The sequence below is a fragment of the Pseudophryne corroboree genome, chromosome 4 (genome assembly GCF_028390025.1).
Source record: "Pseudophryne corroboree isolate aPseCor3 chromosome 4, aPseCor3.hap2, whole genome shotgun sequence".
Classification (NCBI taxonomy): Eukaryota; Metazoa; Chordata; class Amphibia; order Anura; family Myobatrachidae; genus Pseudophryne; species Pseudophryne corroboree.
The window spans coordinates 771964146-771982290 of NC_086447.1; the positions used below are offsets into that span (position 1 = coordinate 771964146).

Genomic DNA, 18145 nt, shown 5'->3' on the forward strand with positions numbered 1-18145 from the left:
ATCAATGGGCTCACTCACAAGTGGACCCGTGGGTCCTGCAGATAATATCTCAGGGTTACATGCTGGAGTTCGAAAGGTTTCCCCCTCGCCGGTTCCTAAAGTCTGCTTTACCAACGTCTCCCTCAGAAAGGACGTCGGTTTTGGAAGCCATTCACAAGCTGTATTCTCAGCAGGTGATAGTCAAGGTACCCCTCCTACAACAGGGAAAGGGGTATTATTCCACACTATTTGTGGTACCGAAGCCGGACGGTTCGGTAAGACCTATTCTAAATCTGAAATCCTTGAACCTGTACATACAGAAATTCAAGTTCAAAATGGAGTCACTCAGAGCAGTGATAGCGAATTTGGAAGACGGGGACTTCATGGTGTCCCTGGACATAAAGGATGCTTATCTGCATGTCCCAATTTACCCCTCACACCAAGGGTATCTCAGGTTCGTGATACAAGACTGTCATTATCAGTTTCAAACGATGCCGTTTGGTTTGTCTACGGCCCCTCGGGTCTTTACCAAGGTAATGACCGAAATGATGGTTCTTCTACGAAGAAAAGGCGTATTAATTATCCCTTACTTGGACGATCTCCTGATAAGGGCAAAGTCCAGAGAACAGCTGGAAGTCGGTGTAGCACTAACCCAGGTAGTGCTCCAGCAACACGGGTGGATTCTGAATCTTCCAAAATCTCAATTGACCCCGACAACTCGTCTGCTGTTCCTGGGAATGATTCTGGACACGGTTCAGAAAAAGGTGTTTCTCCCGGAGGAAAAAGCAAGGGAGTTATCCGACCTTGTCAGGAACCTCCTAAAACCAGGAACGGTGTCAGTACATCAATGCACAAGAGTCCTGGGAAAGATGGTGGCTTCGTACGAAGCGATTCCATTCGGCAGATTCCATGCACGGACATTTCAGTGGGATCTGCTGGACAAATGGTCCGGATCGCATCTGCACATGCATCAGCGGATAGCACTGTCACCAAGAACAAGGTTGTCTCTCCTGTGGTGGCTGCAGACTGCCCATCTGTTAGTGGGCCGCAGATTCGGCATACAGGACTGGGTCCTGGTGACTACGGATGCCAGCCTACGAGGTTGGGGAGCAGTCACAAAGGGAAGAAATTTCCAGGGCGTGTGGTCAAGCCTGGAGACGTCTCTTCACATAAATATACTGGAGCTAAGAGCGATCTACAATGCTCTAAGTCTGGCAAAACCGCTGCTTCAGGGTCAGCCGGTGTTGATCCAGTCCGACAACATCACGGCAGTCGCCCACGTAAACCGACAAGGCGGCACGAGAAGCAGGAGTGCAATGGCAGAAGCGGCAAGGATTCTGCGCTGGGCGGAGAATCATGTCATAGCACTGTCAGCAGTGTTCATCCCGGGAGTGGACAACTGGGAAGCAGATTTCCTCAGCAGACACGACCTTCACCCGGGAGAGTGGGGACTTCATCCAGAAGTTTTCCACATGATTGTGAACCGTTGGGAAAAACCAAAGGTAGACATGATGGCGTCTTGCCTCAACAAAAAATTGGACAGGTATTGCGCCAGGTCAAGAGACCCTCAGGCAATAGCTGTGGACGCTCTGGTAACACCGTGGGTGTACCAATCAGTGTATGTGTTCCCTCCTCTGCCTCTCATACCAAAGGTGCTGAGAATTATACGGAAAAGAGGAGTAAGAACGATACTGGTGGCTCCGGACTGGCCAAGGAGAACTTGGTATCCGGAACTTCAAGAGATGCTCACGGAGGATCCGTGGCCTCTACCTCTGAGAAGGGATCTGCTTCAGCAGGGACCTTGTATGTTCCAAGACTTACCGCGTCTGCGTTTGACGGCATGGCGGTTGAACGCCGGATTCTAAAAGAAAAGGGCATTCCAGAGGAAGTTATTCCTACCTTGATTAAGGCTAGGAAGGAAGTGACTGTACAACATTATCACCGCATTTGGCGAAAATATGTTGCGTGGTGTGAGGCCAAGAAGGCTCCAACGGAAGAATTTCAATTGGGTCGATTCTTACATTTCCTGCAAGCAGGATTGTCTATGGGCCTAAAATTGGGGTCTATTAAAGTTCAAATTTCGGCCTTATCAATTTTCTTCCAGAAGGAATTGGCGTCAGTGCCTGAAGTACAAACTTTTGTCAAAGGTGTACTACATATACAACCCCCAATAGTGCCTCCAGTGGCACCGTGGGATTTGAACGTGGTTCTAAATTTTCTCAAATCTCATTGGTTTGAGCCGTTAAAATCGGTAGAATTAAAATACCTTACATGGAAGGTAACCATGCTGTTGGCCCTGGCTTCTGCCAGGAGAGTTTCAGAGTTGGCAGCTTTGTCATACAAGAGCCCATATCTGATATTCCATTCGGACAGGGCAGAATTGAGGACGCGTCCTCAATTTCTCCCTAAGGTGGTTTCGGCATTTCACTTAAACCAGCCTATTGTGGTGCCTGCGGCTACTAGCGACTTGGAGGACTCCAAGTTACTGGACGTTGTCAGAGCATTAAAAATATATATTTCAAGGACAGCTGGAGTCAGAAAAACTGACTCGTTGTTTACATTGTATGCACCCAACAAGATGGGTGCTCCTGCGTCTAAACAGACGATTGCACGTTGGATCTGTAGCACAATCCAACTTGCACATTCTGTGGCAGGCGTGCCACAGCCTAAATCTGTAAAGGCCCACTCCACAAGGAAGGTGGGCTCATCTTGGGCGGCTGCCCGAGGAGTCTCGGCATTACAACTTTGCCGAGCAGCTACGTGGTCAGGGGAGAACACGTTTGTAAAATTTTACAAATTTGATACTCTGGCTACAGAGGACCTGGAGTTTTCTCATTCGGTGCTGCAGAGTCATCCGCACTCTCCCGCCCGTTTGGGAGCTTTGGTATAATCCCCATGGTCCTGACGGAGTCCCCAGCATCCACTAGGACGTTAGAGAAAATAAGAATTTACTTACCGATAATTCTATTTCTCATAGTCCGTAGTGGATGCTGGGCGCCCATCCCAAGTGCGGATTGTCTGCAATACTTGTACATAGTTATTGTTACAAAAATCGGGTTATTATTGTTGTGAGCCATCTTTTTAGAGGCTACTTCGTTTTGTTATCATACTGTTAACTGGGTTCAGATCACAAGTTGTATGGTGTGATTGGTGTGGCTGGTATGAGTCTTACCCGGGATTCAAGATCCTTCCTTATTGTGTACGCTCGTCCGGGCACAGTACCTAACTGAGGCTTGGAGGAGGGTCATAGGAGGAGGAGCCAGTACGCACCATGTGACCTAAAAGCTTTTTTAGATGTGCCCTGTCTCCTGCGGAGCCCGCTATTCCCCATGGTCCTGACGGAGTCCCCAGCATCCACTACGGACTATGAGAAATAGAATTATCGGTAAGTAAATTCTTATTTTTGACCTGTTCTGGTTTCTATATAAAAAAGGAGAACAGTGTTTCCAGCCCGATCCAATAGCTTTGCTTCCGTCGTTTCGAACGGCCTTTCTCTTCCTAGTTTAAAGGGTGAAAGCGCCGCGAAATACCCTGGTAGGGAGTTTCAATGACAGGTCTAAAGCAGACCTCCAAGAGGGCAGAGACCTGTTTTGTTTGTACAGACTGTACCGAAGCACGCGGGTTGGCCAACTCCTGCTTGGGAGGGAGGTTCCACCTGGGAGCAGTGCTAGATCTCTATCAACTTGTACATACAATCTCCAATGAGATGCCTGAATCCCGCACGCAACAATTTAGTGCTGCGGGATTCTCCAAGACAATTAAAAAGATTTCTCATCAGGTTAACGTCTCCAGCACAGGAAGGTAACAGTGTGCAGGGCGGTTAAAAGACCTATTCCTGTTGTAACGGGAGGAGGATGAGGCTTTTCTCATTAATACACAAGGGTGAGTTGTTTACACTAGACGCCGATTGTCCACAAAGGACGCGGCAATCTCAGGTCTTGATTATTTCATCACAACAAGCCTAAATCCTAAAACCTTAAAGAGCTGCGGAGGGTCGGACCCCAATAGCGCGTTCCGCAGCATCTCCCATTCTTAAATTCCTCCAGTCTTTAATGGAGGAGTCCTGGAACCAACCTGACAACCGTGTTCAATTTCCAGCAAGGTTTTTAGTAACTGATCCCCTACCTAAGGGTATAATGAATAAGTGGGAGATTCCACAGGTAGTGGAGGGTTCCCAGGAAGGTTGTCAAGGAAAACAATCTTACCATTACCTAAGGAAACGAAGTAGAAAGGTCACCCACCTTTAAAGTCAATCTTTGTAGCAGATGCAGCACAGAGACCTACGGTCGTCTGCGCTTGGGGTTAACAAGGCCATGGGAGCATGGTCTAGAAAGAAATTACTCAACTGGCGGGACGCAATTGAAATTCAGACTAATACTTGTGTCAAGCCTATAGACATTACGTATCTCTACATCAGCCATATCGGCTAGAGACTCTGACACCAAGGGGCGGTAGATCCATCCCCTTTGAGGAGGTGAGGTTTTTCTGTCAAGGGTTAGCCAGGAGGATTTCGCAAGCTACAGCGTCCACTGGTCTGCCTACACCTTATACATAGCCACTCCACAGTTTAGGAGAGGTACTTGAGGACCAGCTGGTAATTCCTTTGGCTCTCAGTCCTTACACGCCCCAGGAAGAGGTTTCGGTGCAAGGGTACGTGGGGGCAGAGATAGAGGATGGACCTGCTGCTAAAGATTATAAATGCTACTGCCACCAATTGGAACTTAGCTACGTTCGGAGGTCCTTGTTCCGGTGGCCGCCCCTCAGAGAGGAAAAGTTTTTTTTTATTCCAATCCTTTTGTCGTGCAAAAAGTGATCCGGACAGGCAGGCCGAGACTCGATTTAACCGGTTTCAACCGATCTCTCAGTGTCTTCTTATTCCAGCTGGAATCAATCCAGTTGGTTATTGCACATGCAGATGTGCTTATTCCAATCTAGGCACTTCAACAGGCTTACTTGAGGTTCGCATTGCGGATGGATCGCTACCAGTTCAGGGCCTTGCCGTTCGGTCTATCAAGGTTCTTTACGAAGATCATGGCATGCATGATTGCAGAATCGGGACTGTTGAGAGTCACGATTAGTCCTTATCTAGGCAACCTGTTCATCAAGGCATCCTCTCGGAACCAGTTGGTCAAAGATGTTCAAACGTCTCATCCATTTCTCATTTCACATGGGGGGATTGTGAATTTCCAGAGATCCAACCTTATGCCAATTCAACGGATTCAGTTCCTCTGTCTCCTCTTGGACACTGTACTATTGAAAGTATTCCTATCAAGGAACTAGGTCCTGGACCTACAGAGATTAGTGGCTTAGGTACTAAGGTCACAAAAGGTTTCTCTACACCTCTGTGTGGAATTTCTTGGGAAGTTGGTGGCATCTTTCCAAGATCCCCAGCAAGGCAGATTTCATTCCCGACCATTACGGATGAACCTTATTGCTCAGGGAGCAGGGTCACACTGGCTTCTACACAAGGAATCCGACTTCCGCCACACATACGCACCCCATTAACTTGGTGGGCGTTGCACAGGAATCTTGCAGCAGGCTAGAGATTCGGCATTTGGGATTGAAGGGATCCTGCAACAGAGCAGTTTTACAGGGCCCTTTTTTCGTAGCCAAAGGCCCAGTCAGGGGTCAACACATAAAGATGCAGTCGGACAATGTCACGACGACGGCAGACGTCATCAGTCCTGGAGAAGCGGGATGGCGTTCAAGGAAGCCACAAAAGATTTTGTTGTGGGCAGAAAGGCTAAACGTCGTCCTCTCGGCAGGGTTCATTCCAGGTGTGGAGAACGGGGATGCAAATTATTTCGGTCGCCAGGTCGTGCATCCAGGGGAGTAGTACCTCAATCCACGGAATTTCGATTTGGTGGTGAGATGGGGCCTACCTCAGGTCGACCCAAGGGCGTATCAACAGTACCATCAGCTGCCCAGATATATGTCCAGGACAAGTGATCCAGCAGCTGTAGGAGTGGACGCATTAACATTTTCTTGGTTTCCAACTCATGCCCAGGGCTCTGAGTACCAAAAAAAAAAAAAAGAACAATTGGGTTGACACGACAGTGAGTGAGTACTCGACAGCGAGTGTCGGTGATTCTAATCGCACCGGATTGGTCCCGCAGGAGTTAGTACTCGGACCTGCGTGGGTTCCTAACGGAACATCCTTAAAGGTCTCCTCGGAGAGGGGACCTGCTACCTCAGGGACCGTTCCAACTCCCAGGAACAGGCTGTGGTTCCCAACAAGGCTATTGAAAACCGAATTTTAAAGAACATAAGTATACCACGATCGTCCATTCCTACGGCGATTGCCGCTGGGTAGCCGGTCACAGCCATATACTACTACAGGATTTGGAAGAGGTACATGGTTTGGTGTCAAGAACGTGGATGGAATTCGAAGCACTTCCACTTATCCAGACTTCTACTCTTCCTTCAGACCGGTCTCGATTTAGGACTGAGGCTGGGCTCTGCAGTTATAATTTCGGCCTCTCCGTCCAATTTCAACAGCGATTAGCATCCTTGCAGAAGTCAAACTTTTTGGCAGGGGGTTCTGCGGATAGCATCCCCTCTTCTTTCTCCTACTACACCATGGAACATACATTTGGTGTTGGAGTTTTTTGACATCACCTACTTTTGAACCGCTAGCAAAACCAGTCTTGAAATATCTTTCTTGGTAGGTCACGTTTTTGCTTGCCTTGGCTTCGGCCAGGGTTTTTTTTATGTTGCGGGCCTTGGGGTAAGAGGCCCATTTGGACTTTTCAGGAGTATAGGGCAGAACTCCGTACAGGAGCAGAACCCCTACCTAGGGTTGTTTCGGGGTTTCACGTAAACCAGCCCATTGTGGTCCCATCATTCCGGGGTCTCGCAGATGGGAATGTGTCCTTGGATGTTGTCCGAGCTTTACGGGTATACGTACAAGTTACGTCGTCCTTCAGAAAGTCGGACCATTTGTTTTTCTTTATGATGGACCTAAGAAGGGTTGGCCAGTATCTAAGCAGTCCTTGTCCAGATGGATTCGACTTGCAATTCGGCAAGGTTATATTTCCTGTGGCAAACAGGTTCCGGTTCAGACGGGTGCTCCTACCACCCGATTGGTGGATGCCTCGTGGGCGGTGGCCAGAGGTGCTTCCACTGCTCAACTCTGCGGAGCGGCGACGTGGTCTTCAGCCCACGCATTCGCGTGCTTTTGCAAGTTTGATACCTTTGAGTCCGGCGACTCTATGTTCGGACGTTGGGTTTTGCAGACAACCGACAGCACTCCCTCCCTGGGGGTTAACTTTGGGACGTCCCCTAATGTCTAATGGAATGCTCCAGTGTCCCCTAGTGGATGAAAGAGAAAAGAGGATTTTGGTACTTACCGATAAATCCATTTCTCTGAATCCTCTAGGGGACACTGGACGCCCGCCTCGGTGCTGTCGGCCTGCTGGGTTCACGCTTCCTATTCAAAGGACTCTTGTGGCTCACATAGTTAATCACTGGACTTTGACGAACAAGGTCATAGGATCACATCACATTGTGGCTCTGTGCCTAATGTGGATTTTACAAAGTTTGTACAAACAGCGTTCGTTTTTTCAGTTAAGAGTTCTTGGGTGCTGTTTGATAGGTTGTACGGTTCGGTTCCTCGCCAGGTGCTCTACTATCATGTCCTATTCTCTCAGTCAAATTTTCCAAACTGAGGCAAGAGGGACGTGAAGGGGGAGGAGCCGGCTGTGCAGACAATGCTAATTTTACATTGTGCCACACCTCCGGTTGCAAGCTTCACACCCCTAATGTCTAATGGAATGCTCCAGTGTCCCATAGAGGATTCAGAGAAATGGATTTATCGGTAAGTACCAAAATCCTCTTATTTGCTTTTGTAAATGCAGAACACCTATGTATAGATGCTTCACCACTCTACTATTTATTGCTGTACTGCTTTATATTTTCTTACAGAATCGCTCTTTACAGGTCCAATGGTTTCTGTGTTGTGATCCTGTGTTGCCTCTATTTTCTCAGGTCGCTCTTGCTACCGTTATTTTTGTGGCAAGTCAGAAAGCCCTGTCGCCTGAAGTGAAGACTGTCATAAAACAGCAGCTTGAGAATGTCTCTAATGGATGGACTGTGTACAGGATAGCAAGGCAAGCATCTCGAATGGTAAGAGACATGGATATCCCAATTATAGCTACCTGTCTGTTTTATTACACTGGCTGCCGTCAGGAGCAATTGTGCTTCCATGTTAGTTGGATCGTAAGATTCTGGAATGCCTGTATACACATCATTTGAAAGCAAAAGTACATATGTGATTGTTTTTATTTGAAAAAAATATAAAGAGGGGGGGGGTTTCAATTGTTTTTCCCTGCAGCTGCCACTAGATGGCACCCAACTGACAAATTCAGTTGTTGTACCTTTTGGAAGCAAGTGCCACAGGGAGACACAAATGTGCAGAAAGTCTGTGGTTTGAACACCCAAACCAGGACTTTAGACATGTTTAGCCAGTATACACGACTAAAGCCCGCCTATTTGGGCATTACAAACACATTAATTAATGGGTCACCCGAAATATTGAATTGCTCCATAAGATGGGCACTAATTATAGCGGCACCCAAAATAATTGCATTCCCCTCCTGTATTGCGTCATAGAGATAAATTGGTAAAACTTCAACAAAATGGACTCGGCTGCATAGTGAAATGCATAGGATACACACTATTGATTGGGTCCCTTTGAAGAAAGTGTTTTTGTGCTCCAGGGAAACCATGATATGGCTCGCGAGCTATACCAGAGTCTGCTCACACACGTGGCCTCTGAGCATTTCTACTTCTGGCTGAACAGTCTGAAGGAGTTCTCCCTGGCTGAGCAATGCCTGACCCTGCTGCAGGAAGATGATATAGGCTGTGCCCTGACGTCCATCGCTGACTCCCTGAAATCCTACCACAAAGGAATCGCTTCACTAACGGTCAGTATCATCTCTGCTGTGCTCACTAGGTGCCAAGAGAGAGATTTCTCATTCTTTCCTCCTCTCTCTTTATTACTATATTTTGTCTTAAACGCATAATTTGTATAGTTGCCGTTTTTGTTTGTGATGTGTTATTTGTGTGTTTTTATTTTATGTATCCTAACCAGGATTTTGGCTATTGACTTGTTTCCTAAAAATGAATTACACGAACCAGGACAATTAAGCCTTCATGTGCACACTCACCCCAGTATGTGTTGGTAATATTAGTGTAGAAGGACACATTCTCCTCCCAGAGCTCCATCTAGAGTCTTTTCCACCAATTCCCATAGCTGGGATTATGCTTTGTGAAGACATGAATTTGCAGATTATATTTTATGTTCAGATTTTTTCATTAACGGTACTAAAATGACCACAAATTTAAAAAAAAGAAAAAAGAAAATTTGAAGGGTGCAAAAAAAAAAAGGCTGAATTGAATAGTCCGAAGCTAAAAAGTGCAAAAGAGCTAGATGTTACACACGGTTTTTGCACTGGTGTAATTTTCGGGGCTAACTGAATATTCCCCTAAATACTATGGATTATGGAATAATTCTACCTGTGTATATATGATGTTAAACATAAAATTTAAGACAAATACTTGTGCAGGAATTCAAGCAAATAGTGGTCCCAAATTGTAAAAATATATTTTTGTGCGTTAACATATAGTATCTGTGATAAATTCATGGACCTATGTGTTAACACTGCCGGATTCGCGAAAACAGCTTACTTAACAATGCTTTTGTTTTCGGTGCCTGCTGTGGTCCCCCCAAAAAATCCCCAAGAAGAGCTGCCTGCAGGCTGCTTTCAGTGCTAATTGGTTAGCCCACGGGTGGCATCAATTAGGCCACGGTAAATTACCGGGATTAATTGAATTCTCCCTTAACATGATATGTTCTCGTTCGGCATGTCGACATTCACAATGTTAGCAACAGAAGGTCAACATAGTTAAATGTCATTGTCATAATGTTGAGATGTTATTGTCTGCATTTCCAGGAGGGTTAGGGACCGAATCAGAACAAAACTGTGATGTCAGAATTCTAACAATGTCAGCGTAACATCCATGATGGTCTATATGGCGTCCATGTAACATATACCGCACCCCATAAGGCCTTTGCTTTACCTGCAGTTAGCGTGTTTTTAGTGAATGTGCTACTACTGCTTGTTGCATGGAATCCACAGAACCTCTTAGTATTACTGGTATTTTATAGTATTTCCTGTGCTATATGTAGCTGCTCTCTTCCAGGCCGCCAGCACCCCGATGAACCCTCTCAGCTTCCAGTGCGAGTTTGTGAAGCTGAGAATTGATCTCCTCCAAGCATTCTCTCAGCTCATCTGTACCTGTAACAGTCTGAAGACCAGCCCCCCTCCAGCTATCGCCTCCACAATGGCCATGACCTCCGGCAACGATCTCCAGCGCTGTGGCCGCATCTCCACCCAGGTACCATGCATTGTACACATAGCCTGTTTAACTATATGTTGGCTATTGTGGCATCATGAGCTTGGCTTTTATTTGCCTGAGTATTTTATACCTGGCTGGTACTGATCATATTCATTCTAGTAAACTTTGTACAATAGTTATGAATTAAGTGGTGAATGTTATAACCAATGGCTGACTAGCTTTACATCTTGACGACATGTCTATCACGCAGATGAAACAGTCCATGGAAGAGTTCAAGAACCTTGCCACGTGTTATGGTGATCTCTATCAGTCGTCTTTTGATGCCGACACTGCAACGTTGAGAAACATCGAGTTGTATCCAATAGATTTATATTGTGGTTTTTCTTTTTCTTCGCAATCTTACAGTTACTAACCCCAAATAACTCCATGGGAGTACAAAATGACCAATGGCCAATACTGGTCAGTGGGCCTGATTCAGAGATAGACGCAGTTTGTGCATTGCTTCCTGCTGGCTTCTGTGATCTGCTGCTTTGTCTGAAAACACAGCGTCTGATCACTTGCGTGAACATCAGCCATCTGAGAAACTATTCACACTGCAGAGGTTAGGAAATATATGCCTGAAGATCCAGACCTTTGCCTCGCCACTCCCAGAAAACGGAGATGGCACAACCCCATTTTCAGGAATGCCGGCCAGCTCCATTCATCCCCCACACCCGAAAGTTGACAATCTGCTTGTGGGCACTATGTGTGAGGATGCAGGACCTGTTCTGCTTATGTGCAGCCACCTCACCAGTGGAGATGTATGTAAATCATCTGGTTTACATCTCCGAATCAGGCCCTATTTCAGGTCAGGACTGGTGAAAACCCCAGTCACCCGATGACTGCATTCAGTCAATATCTGTACTGTTGGGATCTCAGGATCCCTGTTTGTGGGCAATTTGGTTATGGATCAAGGAGCTCCGGCACCATGGCCTAATCACCATTATCTGGGGCACCATCTATTTGTTACTATTCTAATGGTTTTGTTAATGATTTTGTACGATACTCGTATCTCATTCATCATGATGTAGGGTTGCATTAAGCACATGTATTTGTGTGTATATAATATGTGGGTGTGTGTATATGTGTGTAGAATGTGTGTATGTGTTCCATACTCTAATTTACCTTAACTGTCCACTTATACCAGACAACAGCAGAGTTGCCTGTTAATATCTCATACGATTGAAGCTCTCATCTTGGATCCAGACTCTTGCAGGTACAGGAAGAGTCAGTTTATGTTCTGCAATTATTTTCTTGTTTTGTATTATGAGTATATAAGTTGTCCGTTAGTATATAAAGTGTATGTGTTTAAATATATAATTTGTACTGCGCTTGTTTATGTGTCAGCTGCTTCAATAAAACATGTACAATATAATTCTAAAAAAGGAAGCGCTTGAAATAAATATTGAACGCTCATACCTGTAAAAGATTATAAATAATGTGTACAGCTCTTTTGAGAATTATTTGATGATGGAGGTAATTGATATCCTTTTAAATATGGAGGGTTCCGTTATGTGGTCCGGATTAGATGGTACTTTGTGTGATTATTTGAGAGCAGCCTATCTTTCCCTGCTTACCCTACCTCTGTGAGCCGCTGGCCGTGGCTCACTGATTGTTTTCCGGTCCTGGCCTCCTTCTCTGCCCCGTACTACCTCTGATGCTGCCCTGTGACAGACCAAGCTCTGCTTGCTCTTTTGTGAGCCTGAAAAGCGTTGGAGTGAGTACACAGACGGAGGAAGCAGACACGGGAGTGACGTCATCGTAAAAGCGCCACGGACGCCAACAGCCGCGAGGAGGGAACCAGGACCGGAAAACCATCAGTGACAATAGGTAGGGTAAGCAGGGAAAGATAGGCTGCTCTCAAAGCATCACACAAAGTATCATCTAATCCGGACCACATAACGGAACCCTACATATTTAAAAGGATATAAATTACCTCCATCATCAAATCATTCTCAAAAGAGCTGTACACATTATTTATAATCTTTTACAGGTATGAGCGTTCAATTTTAATTTACAAGTGCTTCCTTTTTTAGAATTAAAGTGTACGTATTGTTGTAATGTGGGTAATTTGTGAGTGGCTCATAGTTAGAGCATACCGCCCAACATTGTGAGTGCGTGGATCCAAGACAGTGACAAGGCCATGTCGTGGTGATGCATACAGTGTTGGCTGCTTCTTATGCCCTCCAATTACCCTTTTACTGCTGTGGGTTCTAGTGGCATGGGCACACAGCACCCATTCACCTGTTCACTGCAGGTCATATTGGGAGAATGCAGTGCTAGCCTCAAATCGGGACTGTCCTGAAATCGGGTTGGTTAGTAGGTAACAAAAATGTCCAAAAGTTCCTTTTCACTGATGTTTTATGAATTGTTCTTATTTATGGGGCTGTGGAAGGGCTTCTGCTGCAAGATTGGCACTCATAGTGGCATGAACTATTTGGGATCTTGTGTAGACCTGGTCATTTCAGGACCTTCTAACAAATGTGGGGTGATGTGTCCAATGCACAATTTAAAATGATACTTTGCATGATACAATATGTTATGGTTTGTTAAGGGTACTGATACTTGAAGGTGTCTAGATATTCCAGGACCCTTTAGAGCAGGCATTCCCTATCTCAGTCCACAAGACACTAACAATTTGGGTTTTAGTGATATCCATGCTTGAGCACAGGTGAATAATTAATACCTCAGTTATTTTGACTTAACTATCTGTGCTGAAGCCTGGATATCACTAAAACCTGCACTGTTACCTACACACTAGACGATATGCTCCATGAGCAATATAATGAACATTTTCCCTTAAACTTCCGAGAGTGTCTGACAAACGATATTCAGTGTACACACTGAGCGATTGTTATAAACGACCAATGATATACGGATGTGTACTCTTACATCTTTGCTCCGTCTACTACAAGTCACATTACACATAACGCGAGTACTGTGTGACTCTGTAGCGTAGGCGTCTTTTTTGCGTTTTTTCCGAAACAATGCGTCTTAGACGCAAAGTAATGTAATAGGACTCACAAGCAGTTTCTGCTGATTAAAATGATATGCAGCATGCCTATATTCTGTGTGTGATTGTGACTGCATTTGCATACAAAATGCTATGCTTCAATGTTTTCATGGAAAACACTTTAATGTGGCATTTCAGATGCAGATAGAGCCGCAATTTTGTGGAAAAAAAAACGCCCCAAAAAAACGCTCTGCGCTAACAAGTCCCGCCAAGGCATGGCGCGACTTCAAGGGCTGTTTAGTGTGACTGCAGCAAGGATGTAAGAGGACACCTGTACAGGAGTCATCCGATTCTAGGGTTTTTCAGCTACTGGCTAGGAATTTCATAGTAACATAGTTGATGAGGTTGAAAAAAGACAAAAAGTCCATCGAGTTCAACCTATATTAAGTATCATGGTGGTCTTTGTTGTTCGTAGCGTACACACTGGACAATATGTACCTTATTAACGACATAGCCAAAAGACCTCGCTAGCGACCCGCAGGAGTGCGCATCATTAACAAAATACTGCATACACACTGAACAATATTACAAACAATATCGCTCACAAGGGTCAAAATGAGCGATATTGTTTAAAATATTGCCTAGTCACTGTGTACCCAGCTTTTAGTGTGCCTTGAGGATCTGGGTTGGGAATGCCTGCACCAGTTGAACATTACAAGTACCGAAAGCTTCAGCACAGATGGTTAATCAAATAACTACTGTAGGTACTAATTAGTCACCTGTGCTCAAGGAAGGATATCACTAAAACCTGGATGGTTAGTGTGCCTTGAGGACAGTGGTTGGGAATGCCTGCTGTAGATGCACAAATGGGTGCTAAACTTATACTACCTAGAAAGGTGTAGTATGGTATACCGGCGGCCGGGCTCCTGGCGGCCAGCATACCGACCCTGGAATCCCCGACCGCCGGCATACCGACAGCTGGGCGAGTGCATATGAGCCCCTTGCGAGCATGGTGGTGCGCTACGCGCGCCACACTATCTATTCTACCTCCAGGGGCGTCGTGGACCCCGAAGAGGGAGAAAAGATGTCGGTGTGTCGGGATTCCGGCACCGGTATACTGTGCGCCGGGATCCCAACAGTCGGCAACCTAAATACCACCCACCTAGTCCATTGCTGGTGATGTGACACCCACAGAGCTGTGAAAATCTGCATGGTTGCAATAACAAATGACCATCTCCAGCCGAGCTCTTCATAATTGGCTGCCAAACACCTAACGTGTGTCTCTGGAGATTGCTGGTAATGTAGTCTGCATATGGCCTATATTATTTATCATTAATGTTCAGTTTTCAGGAATGCAGTTTCAGTGGATCCATACCAGCAGACAGCGAGTATGAGCGCAGGATGATGTCAGTCTTCAGTCAGGTTCTGGAGGAAGTGGAGCTATTGGGCAGAAAGAACCCACCGGTTTCTTACCTGGTAAGGAGAGAAAATGAACGGTTATGTAATGTGATGTACTGTTAACCCTAACATTGCCCCTGTGAACATAAGTATTTCATGGAATTTTGGAGGAATGCATAGAAAGGGTTAATAGTCACTTCCTCCACTGGCTGAATGGATTTCCTCAGGCGCACTTGGTGTTGATGGCTTTGCAGTGTAGGCATGCACCACTCAGTAGACATAGAGGATACCTGGGCAGGTCAGATTACCTTGCGGTAACAGTGTGTATTTTCCAACGCATTGCTTCCTGTGATTAAACAGGATTTCTGCTGCGGGGTACACTGGGCTCCACAGGGAATGACATTGGGGTGTAGAGTAGGATCTTGATCCGAGGCACCAACAGGCTAAAAGCTTTGATTGTTCCCAGAATGCATAGTGCAGCCTCCTCTATAACCCCGCCTCCGTGCACAGGAGCTCAGTTTTGTAGTTGGTGCCATGCAGTGCAGGCATACAACAGGTGGGCTCCAGCAGCCCTCAGAAGAGCTTTTTTAAGTGAAAAATGAAGACTTCAAGGGCTGCAGCAGAGACACTGTGAGTGTTAGATGTCAGTCAGACATCTCCTGCTGCAGCTCCATCACCTCCCCTAGCGGCGCTGTATACTCCCGCGCCCTGGTTGCCGGGTACTTACAGCGGAGGCTCCGGTTTTCTTCAGTCAGGCACACACACCACCGCAGCTCTCCAGGATCGCGTGGCCGCATTCAGGGAGGAGGTAAGTGGGTCCCCTAGGCGGGACCCGCTGTAAACCGCGATCCGGCACGGCCGGTGGGAAACGGGCAGCGACCACCAGGGCAAGGGCACAGGTCGGATTCTCTCAAAAATCCGTTTACTAAGGCCCAGGTCGGATTCTCTCAAAAATCCGTTTACTAAGGCTCACAGTACCCGGTGATGAAGTCCAGCAAGGGGATAAGGCTCTGACCTGTAGCCCCTCCCCCAGCCCCAGGGCGCCACTTAGAGTAAATGTTCCCACCCTGGAGCTGCATCTCTCTCTCTCACTCCCTGTCAGCGTTTGAGCGCCATTAGGTCAAGCTGAGCTAATCCTGGGACTGTTTGGGCAAATCCTCCTCTGTAAAGCCGCCTGCATGTCAGCGCTGTGCATTTTACAGAACACTTAAGTATTCTACATGTCTGTTGACAGTGCTAGTTAAGAAAAAGTGCATTTAGTCAGGGTTATTTAGTACCCTGTGATATACATCCAGTCTTTACTGTGCATTGTTATATCTATTGAGTGTATAGCTATACTTAGTATTACTCTGTATTGCTAGTCCAGTGCAGTTTTATTGCATGTCATAATTTCTGCATTGTACAATGTGACTATGTGTGTGTGCATATAGCTGCTGTGTGACCTCCATTTTGTGTATCTCACTCAGATTGCTATCCCTATATTCTGTAACCTGAGGGGGCTAAATGCGTCAGGTTTATTACTTAATATAGGTGTTTCACAAGATATACTTATTGTTTATTTTTCTCTGTGATTCTTAGTCACCATATACCTCTGGAACTCTCTGTTTGTACTACACAGGGGGTTCTTGTCAGGTGTTGTGCTGCTGATATTGTACTGGGTTGCCTTGAATTGAGCTTTCAGACATGTCAGCTACAAGAGGTGACAGAGCTGGGGCTGATCCCACATTGCTTGGTGGTGACACTGCAGACACATTAGAGGAAAACATTGCAGCAGAGGGTTCCTTTTCTGGGGGTTCCCTACCCCCCTAGTGGGACCGTAGCAACGGGGGTGCATAATGACCCACCTTGGGCTACTTTCTCCACGTTATTGAATACGCTGGTAACTAGACTTACGCCCCTATGGGACTTCCTGCGCCGGTGCAACCGCTTATGGTCCTGCAGTTAATCCGCTATGGGCAGATCATCTGTCCACTCAGTTACAGCAATTGAACCAGTCACTGACTAAACAGAAATCTCACTCTTGCCCGCCTAAGACCAAGGGGTCCTCTAAGTGGGCTATTACTTCCTCACAATCCACCAACGTCCCAGACACCTCTTCTTATGAGGATGGTGTATATACTGACCCCACAGACACTGATACTGGTAATTCTGATGGGGAATCTATTTCACAGGTGGATGTTCCTGACTTATTGAAGACTAGCAGGATGATTCTTTAAATTACTGATGACCCAGAGCTTGATACTGCCCCTAAGAAACCGGACAGATTTAAACATCAGAAAGTGATTAAACAAGTTTTACATCACTCTGACCATTTAGTTTACATACGTCAGGAATCCTGGGAAAATCCAGGAAAGAAATTCACGCCTCGCGGCGAAGCTAAGTAAAAATTGGGAGACACCCCCGCCAGTGGATTCGCAAGTGGCGCGGCTGGTGGTATCCTCAGCTCTGCCGTTACTACCGTCACGTCTCTGAAAGAACCGACGGATAAGCGTGTGGAGGATTGTTTAAAGGCGATTTACACCTTAGCAGGTGCTGCGCATCGTCCCACCATTGCAGCGACATGGACTGCAGAGGCTGTTAAAGCATGGTCTCAGGAATTGGAAGCTGAGCTGCCTTCCAACGCTTCTGATCATGCTAGACAATGTCTTTTGTGAATTGTCACAGCTTCTCATTACATTAAGGAGGCGGCTTCTGATGTCGGTATTCTGGCAGCCAAGGCTTCTACTGCGTCCTTCTTGGCTCGCTGGATTCTCTGGTTACGGTCCTGGTCTGTAGATCTGGACTCTAAGAAAACCCTGGAGGTACTCCCTTTTAAGGGAGACATTCTTTTCGGAGAAGACCTTAACAAGATAGTGACTGACTTAGCCTCTGCTAAAACAGCTTGTCTACCTAGTACTGCTCCTTCAGTACCGAAGGCTAAGAGTACTTCCTTTCGCTCCTTTCGTCCTTCAGGGAAAGCAAAGGGTCAAGCGTACCCGAAACAGGCTCCCACTTCCAAACCCAATAAGCCCAAACCTAAACGGGCCTGGGCTGCCCGTCAGCCTGCTTCCAAAACTGCCAAGCCTGCTGCATGACGGGGCGGGCCTCCCTCTGGGGGATCCCAGGGTGTGGGGCCGACTTCTATGGTATTCCCAGGAATGGTTGATGACTACTTCCGATGCTTGGGTACGGGAAGTCGTCACTCAAGGTTACGCCGTATCCTTCAAGAATCGTCCCACTCATCAATTTTGCCTGACAAACGTCCCTTTAGATCAGGTGAAGGCAAACACACTTCATTCGGTTGTACAGTCCCTCCTGGACACAGGAGTGGTAGTACAGGTGCCTCTGGCTCAGAGAGGCAAGGGGTACTATTCACAGCTGTTCCTAGTTCCGCAACCGAATGGGTCCTCTCGGCCTATCCTCAACCTCAAATCCTTT

At 46.4% G+C, this 18145-nt stretch overlaps 1 protein-coding gene across 2 annotated transcripts in view; it reads left to right on the forward strand.

Moving 5' to 3' along the window:
- Positions 1–18145, forward strand: part of INTS7 (integrator complex subunit 7) — a 154196-nt gene that overhangs the window by 95071 nt on the left and 40980 nt on the right. For both annotated transcript variants that reach the window (XM_063918247.1, XM_063918246.1), the window contains 6 exons: positions 7966–8103; positions 8697–8903; positions 10183–10377; positions 10589–10692; positions 11525–11593; positions 14674–14806. In XM_063918247.1, the coding sequence (XP_063774317.1) occupies positions 7966–8103; positions 8697–8903; positions 10183–10377; positions 10589–10692; positions 11525–11593; positions 14674–14806 (846 nt within the window). The remainder of the gene's footprint in view (positions 1–7965; positions 8104–8696; positions 8904–10182; positions 10378–10588; positions 10693–11524; positions 11594–14673; positions 14807–18145) is intronic.